At 45.7% G+C, this 21,165-nt stretch overlaps 1 protein-coding gene across 7 annotated transcripts in view; it reads right to left on the bottom strand.

The window, feature by feature from the left end:
- The window catches only part of LOC137438278 (transcriptional-regulating factor 1), a 127,997-nt gene that overhangs the window by 21,453 nt on the left and 85,379 nt on the right, over nt 1–21,165 (bottom strand). For all 7 annotated transcript variants that reach the window (XM_068133435.2, XM_068133417.2, XM_078767044.1 and 4 more), the window contains one exon: nt 19,998–20,195. In XM_068133435.2, the coding sequence (XP_067989536.2) occupies nt 19,998–20,195 (198 nt within the window). The remainder of the gene's footprint in view (nt 1–19,997; nt 20,196–21,165) is intronic.

The raw sequence follows: 21,165 nt of genomic DNA, 5'->3' as shown, positions 1-21,165 counted from the left end.
ATCATAGCTCAGGGGTGGTGGCGTCAGAGGGCGTGGTGAGAAGAGTCTGGTGAGTTCCGGAGGGTTCGCGGGGCGGGCCTATATAACCCGCTGTGAAAAGCCCTCAGAAGGACTGAAGCGGAGGACTTGCAGCAAACAGGACTGAAGCGGAGGACTTGCAGCAAACAGGACTGAAGCGGAGGAATTGCGGCAAAAAGGACTGAAGCGGAGGACTGCAGCAGAGAGGGAGAGGACTTGATGAGAGAACTCGCATTGTACTGCTTGATGAACCTGACCATCGCATAAGAACGTGCGTGCTAACCAACATCTAGTGAATTGAGGAAGAAGAGTTGGTCGCTAGATATACGCTGGCGCAGCCGTTTATAACGAACTTGCGCATTTCAGCCAAGCGAGTGAACGAGGCTGAGTAACCGCCCTTTGCCGTAAAAGCCGTCCCGCCCTTTGCCGTAAAAGTCCTCCCTACCGTTCGCCCCGAAATGTCGCTTTGCTCGAGAGACAGGCTACGTGGCCCTGCCTTCGCCGATCTCCCTCTTCGCGGACGTGCCGGGGACCGTGAAGAGCTGGACGAGGACCATCCTTGGCCGCGCTGGGGAACACCTGCCCGTCTGCAATACCCCGTGTGAGTGTGAGTGAGACGGGCCCGTTGTCTCTGGGGTAATAAGACTGTATAAGGATTTCTCTGTGTCTCTTCGTCCTTGAGCTGTATATACGTGTACTAGTAATTAAACCAATCTGTTCTTCCTTTCTTCTGAATTCGATCGTCTTTGCGGTTTCATCATTGACTAAGCGTGGCACGAATAAGATCGCTTAAATCGGGGTCCATCAATTATAACTGCACGACTCACGTGTACGCAAACCGCTCGGCGTACTCCAACCTCACGTGGTTCGTGCAAGGCTTGTTTCCTCGCTTCCAGGGCAGCGCGAGTACTTAGGCATGAGCGAGAATTTGGTCCTGAAACCCTATTTTGCGCTGTCCGGAAGGGACGTTGCAAGCCCCGGTTCCGCCAGGCCCAGTAAAGACAAGGGGATTAATCCCCCCTTGATAAGGGGAGAAGGCCGGCGAGAGAACCGTAACAATATATATATATATATATATATATACAGTCACGTGAAAAAGTAAGTACACCCCATGTAAAGATTTGACTTTTTCAACATATTTCAACATACAGCTATTTGATCTTCATTTCAACAATGTTGATAGATAAAGGTGATATAACATAACAAATATCATGAAACATTTACATTTTGTAGTCCAGTGTATAATTTAAATAAACATAAATGCAAATTTCGCATGTTGAAAAAGTAAGTACACCCTTGGCTCTAATAACTGGTTTTGCCCCCTTTGGCAGAAACAACCTCAAGTAGGCGTTTCTTATAACTGTCTACCAGTCTCTGACATCGACTGGGAGAAATTTTTGCCCACTCCTCCATGCAGAATTATTTCAGCTGTGTGATGTTTGAGGGGTTTCTTGCATGCACAGCTCGTTTCAAATCCCCCCACAACATCTCGATGGGATTTAGATCCGGGCTTTGACTTCGCCATTCCAGAACCCTCAATTTCTTTCTTTTCAGCCATTCCTTGGTGGATTTACTGGTATGTTTAGGGTCATCGTCATGTTGCAAGATCCACCTTCGGTTGAGCTTCAACTTTCCGACAGATGGCCTCACATTATCCTCAAGCACCCTCTGGTACAATGAAGAATTCATAGTGGATTCTATGATGGTGAGATGCCCAGGCCCTGATGCAGCAAAGCTGCCCCAAACCAAAATATTTCCACCACCATGCTTTACAGTTGGTATCAGGTTCTTGTGGTCAAATGCTGTCTTTGCTTTTCGCCAAACATGTCTTCTGGTACCGTGGACAAATAGCTCTACCTTTGACTCATCTGTCCAGAGCACATTGTTCCAGAAGTGCTGGTCTTTGCCTAGGTGTTCATTGGCAAACTTTAGTCTTGCCCTGATGTTCTTTCTGGACAGCAAAGGTTTCCTCCTGGCACACCTCCCATGTAGATAAAATTTGTGCAGCCTCGTTCTAATGGTAGACTCGTGCACTTTGACATCAACAGTGGCAAGAGCTACCTGTAGGTCCCGTGATGTCATTCTGGGGTTCTTAGAGACTTCTTTCAGCATCTTACAGTCTGCCCTCGGGCTGAACTTGCTGGGGTGGCCTGGCCTGAGCAAGTTGGCAGTTGCTTGGAATCTTCTCCACTTGTAGATGATCTTCCGAACAGTCGAATGATTGATTTGAAATTGTTTGGAGATCTTTTTAAATCCCTTCCCAGACTCGTAGGCATCTATAACCTTCTTTCTGAAGGCCTCAGAGAGCTCTTTTGATCTAGGCATGGTGACGCCGCACACTTCAACAACAAAGAGCAAACCAAACGAAATGCCTGAGGTTTAAATAAGACAGGTTCCTCCAAGATCCTCTCTAATGATGTTCTAATCATTTGCACCTGAGCTGGTGCACCTGATTCTAATTTTAGGTATTTGAAGTAGTGATAAATGTCAGGGTGTACTTACCTTTTCCACATGCGAAATTTGCATTTATGTTTATTTAAATTATACAATGGACTACAAAATGTAAATGTTTCATATTTGTTATATTATATCACCGTTATCTATTAATATTGTTGAAATGAAGATCAAATAGCTGTATGTTGAAAAAGTCAAAACTTTACATGGAGTGTACTTACTTTTTCACGTGACTGTATGTATGTATGTATGTATGTATGTATGTATGTATATATATATATATATATATATATATATATATATATATATATTATATATAGAGATATATATATATATATATATATATATATATATATATGTATATATGTATATATATATATATATATATATATATGTATATATGTATATATATATATAAAAATATATATATATATATATATATATATATGTATATATATATATATACATACATACATACATACATACATACATACATACATACATACATACATACATACATACAGTCACGTGAAAAAGTATACATATAGTTGTGGTTTTGGAATAAAGGATAATTCCCCCTCATGGGTAGACGCACCACAACATGAAGCCTCGCGATAGTTCAGTTATTTCTTCGTAAATGTAAGCATAGTCCTTTCCTGTGTTTAGTTTTGCGTTGAGTAGGCCAGTGAGCTTAGGTGTTCTTTTGGCAATAGCATGCCACGTGGGAGGCCTGAAAAAGTCTACCGAGGCCGAAGGGAGGCGCGGCAGGAGGAGTGGTCGGTAAGCACGAGCCGCCAATCAGGGCTCGAGGGGAGTGGCTAACCACGACAACCAGAGGCGGGGTCTGGAACATTCGAGAAGGGCCGGGGTGGGGCCATATAACCCTACTCCGAGTCCCCCCACCACAGATGAGTTGCGCGCGAGAAAAAAAAGAGTCGAGTTCCCGGTGAGTTGAGTGCCCGGTGAGAACAGTGGAGAAAGATGTCCTCAGTTGAGTTCCCGTTTCCTGTGAGACGAGTTACAGTTCCCCGTGAGAGTGAGTTGGGTTGAGCTTGAGAACGCGAGTGGAGCTGCAGAACGAGCGAATTCAATTGCCTATTGTTCACAAACTTTCCCCGTGCCGCACGCTTTATTAATCGCGCGCTCGAGAGGACGACTTGTGCCGGGCCACAGACGCGCAATTTACTCCTGCGTGCCTTCGCCTGCGTACGTGCCGCGAACATCGGAGAGCCACGCCGGGCGAGCTGCCCCGGAGCGACCGACGGCGAAGCGCGCTTGGCGCGCGAATATTCTTCTCTTCTTCTCCCCGTGTGCGTGAGTGGGCCCGTGTCTGGGGATAAGTAAGATTGATTAAGCTCTGCTCTGTGTCCCCTTTCCTCTTTCATTCTGAATCATTGTACATTGTAAATAAATTGTGTTCTTCCTCTGATTTGACCGTCCTGTCCCTTCCATCCATTGGCTTCGCATGGTACGAATAAAACCGCTCGAATCGGGTTCCAATAAAAGTAACAGCATGAGTCACGTGATACACATACCACTCGGGCGTACTCGATTAAGCGTGGCTTGTGCGAGGCTCGATCCCCGCTTTCGTGGCAGCGTGGGTTAAAGGTACGTGTGAATTTGTCCCGATACCCTTTTTCACGTTTGCCCGGAAGTGGCGATTCGGCCTCGTGGACCCGAAGACTCAGGGGGGGAAAAAGGGGTTTAATCCCCCCCTTTGTAACGGGAATGGGCTTCGGGAGATCCGCAACAATTTGGTAGTCAGGAGTGGGATTTGAACCCTGGGAAAAATTTTTGGACAAATTGGCCACAACAAATTGGTGTCTGGTCTGGGAGTGTGAGATAATTGGACCTAGAGTGCGCTTCACGTGCTCCAAATTACGAGTGGACGAAATTTAGTTCTTTTAAAATCCAAATTATATTCGTACCATGGCTGGCCAAGGCAGTCAAATGCCGGTGGGGGTAGAATAAGAGGAATTGATGACCCAGGATCGGCAGGGACAGTTGGTAGCGGCGGAGGGGATTGATGAGGGTGCAGTAGCTGGCGAAGAAAATGGCGGCGCCTCGCACGTGGCGGCGGAAGCCGAGCCCGCGGTGCGAAGGTGCACACAATTGTATATGGCCCAAATACAAGCATCCATGAAAATGGAGGCGGACAAATCAAGACTTCCCCATCACCCCTCCCCTCCAAATGTACCCCCTTTCCCCTCCCCTCCAAATCTTCCCTGTCACCCATCTCTTTCAAATATTCCCCCTTGCCCCTCCACTCCAAAACTTCCCCATCACCCATCCCTTTCAAATCTTCCCCCTTGCCCCTCCCCTCCAAATCTTCCCCATCACCCCTTCCCTCCAAAACTTCCCCATCACCCCTCCCTTCCAAAACTTCCCCATCACCCCTCCCCTCCAAATCTAACCCCTTGCCCCTCCCCTCCAAATCTTCCCCATCACCCATCTCTTGCAAATCTTCCCCCTTGCCCCTCCCCTCCAAATCTTCCCCATCACCCATCCCTTTCAAATCTCCCCCCTTGCCCCTTCCCTCCTAAACTCCCCCCACACTCCTCCCCTCCGAGACTCTCCCTCGCTCCTCCCCTCCTAGACTCCCCTCTCACCCCTCCTCCTCAAAGCGTCCTCCCCGCTTCTTCCCCCTTCCAACTTTCACCTTCATCTCCCCCAACCTTCTGCCTCGCTCTACCCCCTCCTCAAATAACACCTCACTGTGCCTCACCCAATCACCATCAAACCTTTTGTCTGCCCCATTCTTCCCTTTCTCCAAGCTATTCTGAAATCTCTGACACACCTTCAACAGCTCTCCCTACCACTTCCTCCTCTTCCACATCTTACCCAACCCCTGACCCCCCCGCCCCCCCTGTTCTGTATCCGATGCTCCCCCTTCCTCTTCATTAACGGTATGGACCTCAAACATCCGGGGCCTTCGCTCAAACCTGACTGATCTCTCCATACAGGTTGCTTCTGACAAACCAGACGTGATCTGCTTAACAGAAACTTTCCTCCTTCATCATGTCTCTGATTCCTTGGTATCTCTCCCAGGTTACTCCCTCCTCTGGTATGATAGACCTGAGCCTCGTCCTGGAGGTGGGGTTGCTATCTTTATAAAAAAAACTCTCTTCCTCACTCGCCCTGCACTGCCCTCTCTCCACCTCACCCCCAGGAATACCTTTGGCTACGGCTTCCCCTTCGCTCCCACCTTTTGTTCATAAGTGTGTTGTACCGTCCACCAAACAGTGATGACTCCATCTACATCTCGCTGTCTGATAATATGGACCAACTTCGAGCTACCCATCCTAACTCTGTCTTCCTCATATGTGGTGATTTCAATTGTCACCATGCCAGTTGGCTGGGTGTGGGTACCTCTCTCATCAGCCATGGCTCCTCAGCAAAGGACTTCTGCGACTCACTGGGACTGACACAATCTGTCAATTTCCTGACCCGGATCTCAGTCAACGGAGCATCTTCTCTTCTGGACTTGGTTATGACTAACTTCCCTGAAAATGTCTGCTAATCTTCTTCTGCTCCAATCGGCTCTTCTGATCATGTGCTTGTTAAAGTGGACATCTCTCTGACCATTCTCAGAGAGCCTCCTCAGCATCGACGAGTCTGGCTTTTCACTCAGGCCAATTGGCACGGTCTTCAAGCAGCCATCAATCATCTGGAATGGTCTCCCATCTCTACCGCCTCTGACATCAACTCATCCTGGGAATTCTTCCAAAGTAAATTGCTCTCTCTCATGCACAGATTTATCCCATCTCGTCTTCAGTTGTCATACCCTTCCTCCCATCCATGGTACACCGAATCTTGTGGTGAGGCTGTTGCCCAGAAACAACTTGCTTTCGTCTCCTGGAAAGCAAATCCAACGGAAGGAAATCTCATTTCCTTTCAGAAAGCCCGAAACAAGTGTGTGTCCACCCTCAGGAGAGCCAGGAAACAATATCTCTCTGTTCTCAAGACCGAACTCTCTTATCTGTCTCCCTCTTCCAAATCCTGGTGGTGTCTGGTCAAATCTGTTTCTGGTGTTTGTTCCCCCACCATCCCCTCCCTCACCTCAAACGGCTACACGGCTGACTCCGCACGTGAAAAAGCTGAATGCCTCAACTCTGTGTTTGCCTCTAAATCTTGTGTCCCAAACCCATCCCTCTCTGTACCCACCGTACCCAGTCGTACCCAGCTGCTCCTGGACTCTGTGTCCTTTCCTCCTGACAAGGTGGAAAAGTTTCTGTCAACCCTCGACTCTGATTCTGCAACTGGACCTGACGGCATCAGCCCACGGGTCCTAAAATCCTGTTCTTCCGCTCTTTCACTCCCTCTCTCTGTTCTCTTCACCCTCGTTTTTGCTCAAGGTCATCTGCCATCTGCTTGGAAAACAGCCAACATCACCGCTTTGCACAAAACATGTGCAAAAACAGACCCTAGCAACTACAGACCAATCAGCCTTCTCCCAATTATCAGCAAAGTCATGGAATCCATCATTGCTTCGGATATGAAATCTTTCCTCTTCTCCAATGGCTTGATCTCTGATCATCAATTTGGGTTCAGACCTGGTCACTCTACTCTGGACATGCTGCTTCTGCATTCTCAACAATGGATGGAGGTCCTCAATGCCAAACAGGAAATTAGAGCTCTCTCCCTTGACATATCACGTGCCTTCGATACGGTCTGGCACCCCGCTCTGCTCCCCAAACTCTCCTCCTTTGGTATCCATGGAAATCTCCACGCATGGCTGGCGGACTTCCTCTCTAGTCGTAGTCAACATGTGGCCCTGAATGGGTTTCTCTCATCTCCTCTTCCTGTTCAGGCTGGAATTCCCAAAGGCAGTGTTCTGGGCCCTGTGCTTTTTCTGGTCTTCATCAATGATCTCTCTGACTCTCTTGAAAATCCTCTCTATCTCTTTGCTGATGCCTCTACTCTCTGTCGCTCCATTTCTCATCCCTCAGATCGGCAGTCTGCAGCCTCCTCACTCTCTGCAGACCTGGACAAAATCACAGACTGGGCAAACAAGTGGAACATGTCTTTCAATCCTGACAAATCTCACACTCTTACGATGTCTCTCCGAAAAGACCGACTGGACAACTCTCCCATCCACTTTCTGAATAATCCTCTCCAAGAAATACTGTCACTCAAGCTTTTGGGTCTCACTATCTGCCATGATCTTTCCTGGGAAAACCACACCTCCGTCGTGCGAAGTCCTTCCTTGGCACACCTGAGCTCCTCACCACATACAAGGCATTCATCCGCAGCTCAATGGAATACTGCTCTCCCCTCTGGGCTGGTGCTCCTGCCTCACACCTAGCTCGTCTTCCCGCTGTTGAAACCAAAGCGTTCAGAATCATTGGAATCTCCCGCGATGAAGCTAACTCCAAGGGCCTTTCACTCACTCACCGCAGGCAGGTTGGTGGTCTTTCCGTCTTCTACCGACTCCTCTCTGGCCTTGCCCCCCCCCCCCCCCAGCTCTCTCTGGGCTCTGTCCCCCAAATATTCCTACAGGTCGCACAAGATCTGCCTGCAACCCTCTTATGGTTAAACTGCCAAAATCAAGACTCTTTGCTCACCTTCACTCCTTCATTCCTCTTTTCTCCCGCCTCTGGAACAAACTCCCTCACTCTCTTCAATCCCACTCCACCCTCCAGGTCTTTAAAACAGCTGTTCACCACCATCTCTTTTCTTCCCCCATCCAAAACCTTGATCTTTTCTACCCCCACTAATTTCACCGCAAATCCACTTTTTTGAAATACCAACTTCTGTCCTGTCCTGGAAGTCCTTGGTGGCCTTGTGTTTTATACTTCCCCCACCCCCCCCCCTTCCCACGCCTCCTCCCCCCAAGCCCTCTCCCTCCCACACATCTCCCTGCTCCCAAATGTTGTGTTTGTGTTCTTCCCATTCTCTCCCCATCTTGTCTTCCGCTCCCTCTTTTTATATATTTTGTTTGTCTGATTTGTTTGTGAAATAAATGTTAGCTCTTTCACGAGCCTCGATTCTGTATACAAAAAAAAAGAAGAAAAAAAAAGACGGGAAATGAAAGAAATGGGGGACAAATCCACCCGGGAAATGAAAGAAATGAGGGACGAAGCAAGGTGCAACATGGAAGGGATGGAAAACAAAATGGGTGGTCAAATGGAAAAATTGAGTGACGAAATAAAAGAATCCAGGTGCGATCTGCAGAAGATGAGGGCAGAATCAAAGAGGGATTTGAAAAAGGCGGGGGAGGACATTGGGTGCAGGTTGAGCGGGAAGGTCGCGGTGGTGCATGACGAGGTGACACGGTGTGGGGAACGCGTGGGGAGCGAGGTAAAGCGGAGTACAGCCCAATTGACCGGGGCTATGGGAATCGCAACACGGGGTGTAGAAGAGCCGACGATCGTCAAATTGGAAAATAAAATTTAGGGGGCGCCGGCGAAGGCCGAGTTGGAAAAAGAAATGTTATGGGCGCCGGCGATCGTCGAGGAAAAAGAAACAATTGGGGCTGAAGAAACGGGAGAAACAGAAAATAAATCATGGGAGGTTATGGAGCATGAACAAAGTCTGTATTTGCACAGTGATGCCGTGCTTGCTGACCCCAATAAAAGTTTACAGGTGCTGGCAAAGAAGCCGGGGAAGGAGGTCCCCGAGGTGAGTGAAAATGGCGCGAATGTGTTTGGCGCGAACGGGTTTTCGGCGCGCTTGGGACAAAGGCGAGACCCAGGCGTTCGCGATGGGCCCATTGTGCGGTGTACGAGTGAGGGTGGCACAATTTGCGAAGGGCCCATTGTGGGGTGTACGAGGGCGACTGGTACGGAGTGTGAGAGAGAGTCCGTACCCGAGTGCGTGGAGAGCGAGTGTGTTACAGAGAGTGTAACGGAAAAGTGTGCGCCAGATTGTGCAGGAAAAGTGTGTTACAGAGTGTGCAGGAGTACACGCCAGAGCGTGTTGCAGAGTGTGTGCAGGAGTGCACACCCGAGGGTGTTACGGAATGTGTACGAGAAGAGTGCGTGGAGAAAGAGTGTGCACCAGGGTGTGCGATGATGGGGTGCGTGAAAGGTGCGAGTGCGCCTGGATGGTGTGCACCAGAGTGTGCAATAACAGAGTGTGAGAAAGAATGCACACCAGACTGTGTGCAGGAAGGGTGTGTAACGGAGTGTGTGGGAGGTGCCGGGGCGCCTGGGTGTGCAAGTGCGGAGTGGGTCGCGAGTGGTGAGGACGCGGCTCAAGCATCGACACCGAACGGGGTAGCGCCTAGCGGGACGGATAGCAGACGCGAGCCCCCGGTGAGTTGTGTGCTGCAGGGACCGGAGGGGATCGGTGCCGCGGCGGTCTCACAAGGATTCTCGCAGTCTCTTTCCATCAATCATCTTCCATCAAACTCCGGTTTGCCACCTCAATCGCCAGGGCTATGGGCACATTGGTAAATAAAGACACAACATCAAACGAAACCATGGTCTCGTGTGCTTCGATGGTGAGCTGTTTCACTCTTTCAGAAAATGCTGTGCTATTGTGCACGGTACGCTCTGTCGTCCCCACCAAATGCTTCAATATGCCTGACAAAAACTTGGATAGAGCATATGATGGACCATTAATACAGGAAACGATTAACCGTAGCGGAAATCCCTCTTTGTGCACTTTCGGTAGCCCGTAGGCCCTGGGAGCCACTCCCTTACTGCTGTACAGACGTTTGTACGCCGCAGCTGATAGTCTTCCAGTCGCTTTTAATCTGGCAAGCATTGAGTTTAACCTTCGTTAAACTTTAACCTTCGAACCGGCGTTTGATGGAAGATGATCAATGGAAAGAGACTGCGGGAGCTTTAAGCCCGATGGACGTGTGTGACATGCTTTCTACTTGCCTCTCTTCCACCTACTTTGTATTTAATGAGGTATATTACAAGCAGGTTTATGGCACCGCTATGGGTTCCCCGGTATCGGCTGTGATTGCTAACATGGTGATGGAGGATTTGGAGGAACGCACCATTCCAGCCCTGTCAGTGCAACCACGGGTTTGGTTCCAGTACGTGGATGACACATTTGTCATCTGTCACTCTGATGAGGTGGGCATCACACAAGAGGCCATAAATAAAACTTTTTCCTCCATTAATTTCACCATTGAAGAGGAGAAAAATGGAGCCCTTCCCTTCCTAGATACACTCGTAACAAGGGATCCTAAAGGAGCCTTAAAGGTAACATTGTACAGAAAACCAACACACACTGATCGCTACCTTGATTTCAATTCTTGCCATCCAATGGAACACAAAAGATCGGTGGATGCACACCTTCTCAAAAAGAGCACGTGAGTTACCAACTACCTTTGAAGACAAGATGAGTGAGGTGGACCATCTTCAAAATGTGTTGATGGCAAATGGTTATCCTGATAGCTTGTTACCCAACAGGAAAACGACAAGGGCTTCCCCACACAACAGGCTGAGACCGAGAGAACAACCAAAGGGTTTGTGTGTTCTGCCTTTTGTACCGGGGGTTTCACAGAGGGTCGGTAGAATTTTGAAATCGGCAGGAGTGAGGATTAGTTTCACACCGGTTTTCACCCTTCGCCAAGCTCTTATGAGGGTCAAGGACAAGCCTCCGAGGAAGGATAGGTCAGGGGTGGTATACGTAGTGCCCTGTGGTTGTGGAGCTGAATATGTGGGTGAAACCGGGAGGACCTTAGGTCAACGTATTGCTGAACACCAAAAAGCATTTGAATGTAATTATCCCAGCAGATCTGCTATTGCCAAACATGGCCGAAAGGAAGGCCACACACCTTTATGGGATAGGGTTAATATTTTGGGTTCCACACCCAACAGAAACAGAAGACGTGTTTTGGAGGCTTGGCACACGGAAGAAACTGTTACCTCGATCACACAAGAGGTGGTTGACTTACCGGTAGCGTTTGATCCACTCTTGTGTAAACGAAGAAGGCATTCCATACTTTGAACAACGAGTCCACATAATATGTCACACAAGGTTTTTATCCGGACAATTTGCCCCCTCCCCAAACACGCCTCTCCAAAACCACCCCTCTCCCAAACCCCCCCTCCGGTTTCCCCCCCCCCCCCCATTTTTATCCCCCCTATTACCTCCCCCCCTTCCCGCATCGGGCCACATGTGATGGTCTTGATATTATGGCAATTTTATTTTATCTTAAAATTTTTTGCTTTAATATATTTACAGTTTTAATTTAATTTACAATTTAATTATTTACAAGTTTAGCTTCTAATTAAATGTAATGATTGTTCTGGATTTTCTAAACACTTGAGTTATAATCCAGCATTGCTTACAGGATTATTTTGAGCCGTTAATATGCGGTTGATTTTTGAATTTGGTCAGTAACGTTCTCAGTTCACGAGAGCGGTGTGATACGGTTTAATTGGCTGTCCAGCTTTGCCCACCCCACTTTGCATATACCCCGCCCATTTTGCATATAAGGGGATGTCGAGACGATTTTATCACTCTTGAGGAAGATTAACGGAGGCGTGTGGCTTTGTCACATGTTGTTAATCGAAACGTTGTCATTGTTTGTTCAATCAAAGGTTGGAGATCTTACCATGGAGTTATTTGGATTTACTCCCAACCACAAATCTTTGTATATATATGTATGTAATATGTATGTATGTATGTATGTATGTATGTATGTATGTATGTATGTATGTATGTATGTATGTATATATATATATATATATATATATATATATATATATATATATATATATATATATATATATATATATATATATATATATATATATATATATATATAACGCCAGCGACGGCTCGCAAATACATATATATATGTATTTGTATACACATACAAATACATATATATATATACACATACATACATACATTCATACATATATATATATATACACACACACACACACACACACACACACACACACACACACACACACACACACACACACACACACACACACACACACACACACACACACACACACACACACACACACACACACACACACACACACACGACGTCTTAGGGGTCTGAAATGTCTTGAGGACCCAAAATCTATTATATTTAATCTACCATATAAAACACAATGTCAGTTTGTGTGTTTGTACAGATGTCTGTCCCCCTTCATAAGGGTAGGTTTCAAAGGCCAATCTTTTAACATGAATGTGTGTTCACTACGGTTTATTTTTGAAGATAAAACAAACTCGAAAAGCATTTTCCATAAAAGAGTAATTATGTCTCTTTTATTGGAATTGTAGATGGTGGCTTGCAAACTAAGCCTCAAGGGCGGTGTACAGAAGGGTTTAAACAAACAAAAAAAATACCAATAAATACAAGGCGAAGGGAGGTGAAATTTGCTGCACGTGATGTGCAACGCGCAGAGTAAAAGGAGTGTTCATTTACATGCGTATGATGTCTGATAAATAAAGAAGATACAAGCACACATGACACTAGGCCGAGGCTTCAGACTTTGGCACGCTCACGAGGCTGCACCGTCGAATAAACTGTTCCAACCTGTCATTTTTTATGGGCTTTTTACTAGTATATAAATAAAACCTCTTGGGCTCTTTGGAAAACCCTATTTATCACTTTGAAGATGACCCAACTATTTCCCGGAAATTCTCTCGCACCAAGAACATGCAGGATGCAGCTGCATCCTTGTCTGAAAATATGGAGAGAATATGAAGCTGTTCAATCAACTGGAATGTCATTTAATGCCTCAAAGTCCCATACACCCACTCTGTCTTTACATAAAGACCATAGGGCTAATCTTCCAATTCAGTTCTGTAATCAATAACTGGAAGACTGATATAATGGCTGCAGAGTCACTCTGAGTCTGAGAGGTTGACTAAATTCCAACACTGGCTTTGTCATACTGGAGCCTAAAATTATCATACAACTGGAGAATAAGTAGGAATCATACGGTTTATATATATATAAATATATAATATACAGATATATATTATATACTAGCGGGGTCACCCGTGGGAATCCCACGGGCATGGATGTGTGTGACATTTCGACATATTGAGTTAGATGCTGCACATTCATTTTTACAAAATGGTTACTGGCAAGTCATCAGATCCAGAAATGGTGTAATGAACACAATTTATTTATTTCACATAATATGTGACCCCTCACTCCTCTCCACCTGACACTCTCCTCTCTACACCTGACACTCTCCTCTCTCCACCTGACACTCTCCTCTCTCCACCTGACACTCTCCTCTCTCCACCTGACACTCTCCTCTCTCCACCTGACACTCTCCTCTCTCCACCTGACACTCTCCTCTCTCCACCTGACACTCTCCTCTCTCCACCTGACACTCTCCTCTCCAATCCCTCACATTCCTCTCCTCTCCAATCCCTCACATTCCTCTCCTCTCCAATCGCTCTCCTCTCCAATCCCTCTCCCTCACCTCCTCTCCAATCCCTCTCCCTCACCTCCTCTCCAATCCCTGCGCCTCACACTCCTCTCCAATCGCGCCTCACACTCCTCTCCAATCGCGCCTCACACTCCTCTCCAATCGCGCCTCACACTCCCCTCCAATCGCGCCTCACACTCCTCTCCAATCGCGCCTCACACTCCTCTCCAATCGCGCCTCACACTCCTCTCCAATCGCGCCTCACACTCCTCTCCAATCGCGCCTCACACTCCTCTCCAATCGCGCCTCTCACAACTCTCCAATCGCGCCTCACAACTCTCCAATCGCGCCTCACTCGCCTCTCCAATTGCTCCTCACTCGCCTCTCCAATCGCGCCTCACTCGCCTCTCCAATCGCGCCTCACTCGCCTCTCCAATCGCTCCTCACTCGCCTCTCCAATCGGCTTTCCCCGTCTCGTTTCTCTCGTTTTTCTCCCGTCTCGTTCTTTTTCTTGCTCCAAATCGGCCCGTCGCGCCCGTCTCGCCCGTCGGAATCGGAAATCGGGCCGTCTTGCTTTCTTGCTTGCGCGTAAATAAATTGTGTTCATTACACCATTTCTGGATCTGATGACTTGCCAGTAACCATTTTGTAAAAATGAATGTGCAGCATCTAACTCAATATGTCGAAATGTCACACACATCCATGCCGGTGGGATTCCCACGGGTGACCCCACAAGTTTGCATTGACGTTCGTCGATGGACTCGTTCGCCCGTCTCATTCGTTTTCTTGCTGCATCCTGTTCAAGTCTGCGTTCTTCATCGATCGTCTCATTCATTTTGGAAATAGAAGTTTCCACGCAGTGCATGAATTGTCACGATCCTCAAGAGGAATTTGTCTCGTAATCATCAAATGATAAATGGCAAGTAAATTATATTGTGGAAAATTAAAGATTTCAAATAAACCTATTTAAAGTGTATGCGCACATAACTAATAAAAAAAACGAAGAAATATCTCTCGGTAATTTCCTGAAACATATTTTACTTCCGGATAATAATGTTGAATGAAATAAAAACGAAGAAATATATGTCGGCATCATTGTTGACGTTTTTGTAACGACTGTCATCAAACGAAAAAGTAATATATCTTAACGGAAAAGCAAAAGCGAATTTTTAATATATATCGACACGTTGCCGTCGGTATCATGTTGGGCGGTGTATGATACACCATGACGCGATTTTTAAAAATATATCTGCATTTTCCCGCGTGTGTGGAATGTTCTCAATTATTGCTGACACTGAGTCTAAAACCATCGATAAAAATGAAATCATATGGTGAGTTATATTGGAGATAAAGGCATGAGAGAGACTCAATGGCCTTGAAGTTACAGGCGTTTGAGAATTCATTTCGTTCTATAAAGGGCAACTTTCATCGGATTTTCTTCCCGTTTTTTTTCAACCGAGTCTAAACCTATGTTAGCGACTGTGAAAAATGAAATGATATATCGAATTTGATTTGAAATAAGACTGGGAGAGAGAGCAAGACACCACGGGCCTACAAAACAGGCCTCAAAGCTATGCGAGTTAATAAAATGGTGGATATTTGTTTATAATTATATGAAGCCTCTCCCAGAATGGGTGGAGCTATGGGTGGAGCTACTCTGCAAACCGAGTAAGCCACACCCCGGACACACCCAACAGACAGATAGACAGACAGACAGACAGAATCATCTACGGCTATTATAATATAGATAATAATATAATATATATCTGTATATATATATATATATATATACAGACTTGGCATTTAATATGGAATATTTTTTTTGTGGGGGTGAACTTACTTTTCAAGATGACTTAGAACCAAAAGTTCATTGGAATTATGTTGAAATTATTCTAGATTTTGTTAATGTGACCTTTAAAAGAAACAAAAACCACATTTGACATTTCGAAGCAAATAAATTGATCCTTGAAAGTGATGCAAACTGATATTGAACTCAATTCACGGACAGTACTGTGTTAAACTTCTGTGCGTTTTCCAGAAGTATCTCTTTATTTTGCACATTAGCCAAAAATTTTTTTTTAACAAAAACAAAAGTTAAATTACGACTGGGATTACGGACAGTAAAATTACAGTTCAGTACTTCGTGTAACCCCCACGAGCATTCAGGAGAGCACGTACACGTTGAGGCATGCTGTTCACGGGATTTGCCAAGGTTTGGACAGGAATCGCTTGCCATGCAGTTACAATAGCCTGCTGCAATTCACACACAGAGGCAGGCTGCTGGTCCAAGTTGTCGATTTGACGCATTAATTCTGCCCACAAGTTCTCTATCGGATTCATATCCGGGGACATGGCAGGCCACTCCATATGCTCTACACCACGGTCAGCAAGAAAGTGTTGGATCATGCGAGCACGATGAGGCCGTGCATTATCATCTTGGAAAACAAAGTTTCCTCGAAAGGCTGCACGAGCAAATGGAAGCAATGTTTCTTCCAGAATGGCCCTGTGCTTGAACTGGTTCAGGTTTCCATTCAGAACAACCAGGTCAGTTTTGCCCCCTGCATGAAAAGCAGCCCAAACGGTCACCCCACCACCTCCAGCTTGGACTCTTGGCACTATACAATCTTCGTTGTAGGCTTCATGCACTTGTCTGCGCACTCGGACGTGGCCATCTTGATGATAGACCAGAAATCTAGACTCGTCAATGAAGATCACGTGATTCCAGTGTCCTGGCTGCCATTGACGGTACTCTCTGGCCCACTGCAATCGGCGCTGGCGGTGTTGTCTGGTCAGACGCGGCTTTCTCAGGGGACGCCTGGCACGATAGCCTGCTTGAACCAGTCATTGGTTGACTAGCCTTCTGGATACAGGCTCATTTGTCAGTTGCTGCCACACAGCCCTAAGCCGATTAGCTGACTTGGTACGGCCATTGCGGACTAACTGGGGCAGCTGGCGATCATCCCTCCTTGTGGTTCTGCGGAGACGTCCTCGCCTCGGTATTGGAGTAGTGACACCCCTCTGAGCATTTAGTTTCAGGATATTTGACACCTGACCTGGAGTGATGCCATACTGCCAAGCAATAGCACGCTGTTTCATGCCGGAATTTCGTAAAGCCACCACTAAATGACAAACAGCATTGTCGAGTTGACGGACCATCTCCAGAGGAAGCGGCAATAACTTTTGTCGACGTGCAGCAGTTGTTTTCCACTAATACAGAACGCAACAACCCTTATATACCCGATTGTGACGCCAATCGTCAAATGTACCTGTCCGTACATTTTGTCACGCCACCTGTGATATAATCCTGTTATTGAGTTCTTGCTGCGACAGACAATCAGTGACATGGTTCTTTTAACAAAGAAATCACCGAAGCGTAAAAGAAACTCACCAGATTTATATACAGAGTTCAGAAAGCAAACCCAAGTCAAGAAAAAATAATAATTCCATATTAAATGCCAAGTCTGTATATATATATATATATATAGGTAAATAAATATACCATGTATGTGTGTGTGCGTGTGTGTGTGTGTGTGTGTGTGTGTGTGTGTGTGTGTGTGTGTGTGTGTGTGTGTGTGTGTGTGTGTGTGACATCCAAAGGCCAAGAGCCAATTCGAGTGTATAAATGTTTATTTATTGTTTTCGCTGAGACGATTTTCGCTGAGTACTGAGATCAGTTTATTCTGAGACGATTTTGAATTAAATTAGCCAAATTTGGAGCGAAATCCCAAAATTGAAAAATCGAGGCCTGCGCGATTGTGCAGACTACTGCATTGTATTGATGTGTCAAGTTTCAGAACAATCAGCCAGGTGATGAGGGAGGAGAAGCAAAAATAGCAAAAAGTTAATGGACAGACGAATAGCTATTCAGCCATCACGACCCATTTTATAAGTTCATCTCTTTGAGAATCAAGATGATATGACCTAAAAATAGCCCGGTGGGGATTGACAGTTATTTCCCCACAGCTTCTTTTTTTTTTTTTTTCTTTTTTTTTTATACAAGATCGAGGCTCGTGCAAGAGCTAACATTAATCACAAAAAAAAAAAAACGGACACACAAAACATACAATAAAGGGAGCGGGAGACAAGATGGGGAGAGAGGGAAGCACACAAGAACAACAGCAGAGAACAGGGACATCGGGTGATCTGTGGAAGGGAGAGGGCTTGGGAGCGGGCATGGGAAGGGGGGGGGGGGGGGGTTGGTAGGAGAGGTATAAAACACATGGATACTGCTAGCACTTCCAGGAAAGAAGTTGGTATTTCAAAAAAGTGGATCTGGGGTGATTTAACGGGGACAAGATCAAGATCAAGATCACGGTGATTTAACGGGGACAAGATCAAGATAGACAAGATCAAGGTTTTGGATGGGGGAAGATAAAAGATGGTGGTGAACAGCTGTTTTAAAGACCTGGAGGGAGGAGTGGGATTGAAGAGTGAGGGAGATTGTTCCAGAGGCAGAAGTAAAGAGGAATGAAAGAGTGAAGGTGAGCAGAGAGTCTTGATTTTGGCAATTTCACCAGAAGAGGGTTGCTGGCAGATCTTGTGCGACCTGTCGGAATATTTGGGGGACAGGAATATTTGGAATATTTTTCGGATAAGATTTTAAAATAAATGTGGTAAAATATGATTTAATTTCTCAAGCTTGAAGAGAAGGTTCCGTCGGAGGGCCGACCTTGGAGCTTATATAAGTCCGGCGCTCGATCTCGTGGCATTCTGTTACCCTAGTGCCAAGAGACTATCGGGATTAACAGGTACCTAATTGCTTGCTTGCGGGGGGGCTTGGAGGAGATGTTTGTTTTGATCGCTTCCTTTGTAGTGCTAATGATTGCGCATTATTTTGTGTTGTAGGATGAGTGGAGATATAGTTCAATAAAACCTCATTACTTGAAAGAGGTTCGAGTATTGATTTCCAACAATTTATTGAACTACATCTCGACATTACGAGCCATGGAGAAGCTGATTAAGCTGGAGAGATTCAACGGTGATCCTCATGCCAGCGATGCTGCCAGCCAATGGACATACTGGGAACGGGCTCTCGGACACAATATGGCGACTGTTCCCGACCTCACGGACGCGCAAAAGCTGACCATTCTCCACTGTAATGTGTCGAACTCGGTCTATGATTATTTCACTCATTGTGAGACATATGAGACGGCAATAACAACTTTGCACGCTCTCTATGCGAAACGGAGGAGTCCGATATATGCCCGGCATTTTCTCACCACCCGACGACAGGAGACTATGGAGTCCCTGAAGCAATATGTACAGGCCCTACGGCAGCTCGGCAAAGACTGTGGGCTGCCTGAACGGACGGCTGTCGAGGTCATCGCTGATCTCATGCGGGATGCTTTCCTTTTCTTTTTCTTCCCCCATTGATTAGCCATCACAGCAAAGATTGGTATTTCCGTCAGCGAAGCGACGGGTCTTATATTCTAGTGGAAATTGAAAAAAACAAAAAACAATCGCATGTCTTGGTGCAATTGTGAGGGTCATTCACAGAGCCTTGAGGATGCCACTCATACTTAATTTTGTTCATGACAATGAAAGGGTTTTAACGTGCATAACATAATGATGGCCCAAGATGATCACGTTCTTATTTTTCCAGTTTTAGCCACATATGTCATTATCTGTAGATGCAATCATTGAAGAGGAGTACGTACTTTAGAATATTGGACAACAAATTACTCCATAGCCGTAGAACATTTAGTCCAGTTACGCCCTCGAGTTATCAAAGATCAACGATTGATAAATCAGTGTCCCTTTAACGTACATCGTTACTTGAACATTACATTTGAGTAATTAAATATTACTAGACAGGTATTCCAAAGTAACTTAAAGTAATTGAACTATCCCAAGTAACAGTATAGTAATCAAAGTATCAGAAGTAAGAGTATTTAGAATGAAACAAAACGCAATTTCAAAAATATAAAACTGAGAATTACTTGGATCTGATCACCAATTTATTCACTCTGAATCCTTATTCGAAAAAAAACCAAAAAACAATTGGTGTTTTGTGGGTCCATAATTGCCTGTGAAACATGCGGCATCACATGAATTTCAGCCAATTGTGGACTAGACATGTGGACTGCCTCCTCAGAAATTGGATGTGAAATGATACTAGGATGTAAAATGAAAAATTTAATAACGATCGGATCGAGTAATCCTCAGTTTTTCACTATCAGGAAGCAACAAATATGGGAAGTGGCATCTTACGATTCCACACTGCGGGAAGTTGCAAACAAATGTTGCAAGCTGGAGCTCCAGTTCTGGAGGCGATTCTCGGCTGTGACCTCTATCCTCGTCATCAGACATGGGCCCAAATGACGCTGACCTCCTCCCATCTCTTCTGATTAACGCATCCTCTTCATCATCATCATCATCATCATCATCATCATACTTTTCGCCCAAGCCCTGTGATAAAGAGGACAAGTTCATACAGAAATGTACAGCACAAAAATTTTCCAAAATCAAATTGGATAGTGTGTGCAGTCATTAGCTTTGTATCCAGGCTAATGTGGTATACCTCCAGATGCACAAAATACCACAACCTGAAACGGATAGGTGTTAAATTGCATCCTCTATTCAATGCTGTTCAACTCTTGTCTCACTCTTTCATCTAAAGCTACGCTTTCAGCTGCAAGTCATTCCAAGCAGGGCTGAAGGATTGAAATATTTGGTTACTGGACTAGGAATGCTCAAAGTAATAAATTGTAGTCTAAAATGGCACAGAGGTTTATGTTTGACTTTTCTAGAGGCTCATCAAGAAAAGACAATGGGTGAAAGATTCATCAAGTGATAATAGTAGAATGATGAAAAAGGTTAGCAAGAGTGGAGGTGTGGGGTAGGTGGAGGGGAGAGGGGGGAAATGGGAGAGACATGAGATGACAGCAAGCTGCCACTATGAAGACGTGAAAAGGTGTAGGATTGGATAGATACGGGAAGATTCTGCAAAATAAGGTGAGCAGAAATTTTGAATGGAGGTTAACTGCATAGTGAGTTAATAGATGAATTATCGTGTCTTCTTGAGGCTTGGGATTAGTGCATGTTGGAAAAGGCCAAGAGGTGCAAAGGTCAAATGAGAGATGGTAAAAGACCAAAGCATTGACAAGTTGTGCACCCAAGCAAAGCTTTGCTCTCTGAATACTACCTGTAATCTCTATAACATCTAAAAAAGTCATGGCAAAATAGATACAGCAAGAGGAAGTAGAAGGGGGGAAGGTGAGGGAAGGTAGGTAGGTGGAAGGTGGGAAGAGGGAGGAAGCAGGTGTTTTAAAATTGTCAGTTTTTCATTCCATGATATGTGGATGGCATCAGTGAAATACCCTGCACTCCATTCCCCTCCCCCTCCTCCCCCTCAAATACAAAGGTCGAGGCTCATGAA

Source organism: Myxine glutinosa, chromosome 1, assembly GCF_964187855.1.
Source record: "Myxine glutinosa chromosome 1, kmMyxGlut1.1, whole genome shotgun sequence".
NCBI lineage: Eukaryota > Metazoa > Chordata > Myxini > Myxiniformes > Myxinidae > Myxine > Myxine glutinosa.
The sequence above is the reverse complement of the archived record's forward strand: the minus strand, read 5'-3'. Positions and strand labels throughout refer to the sequence as shown.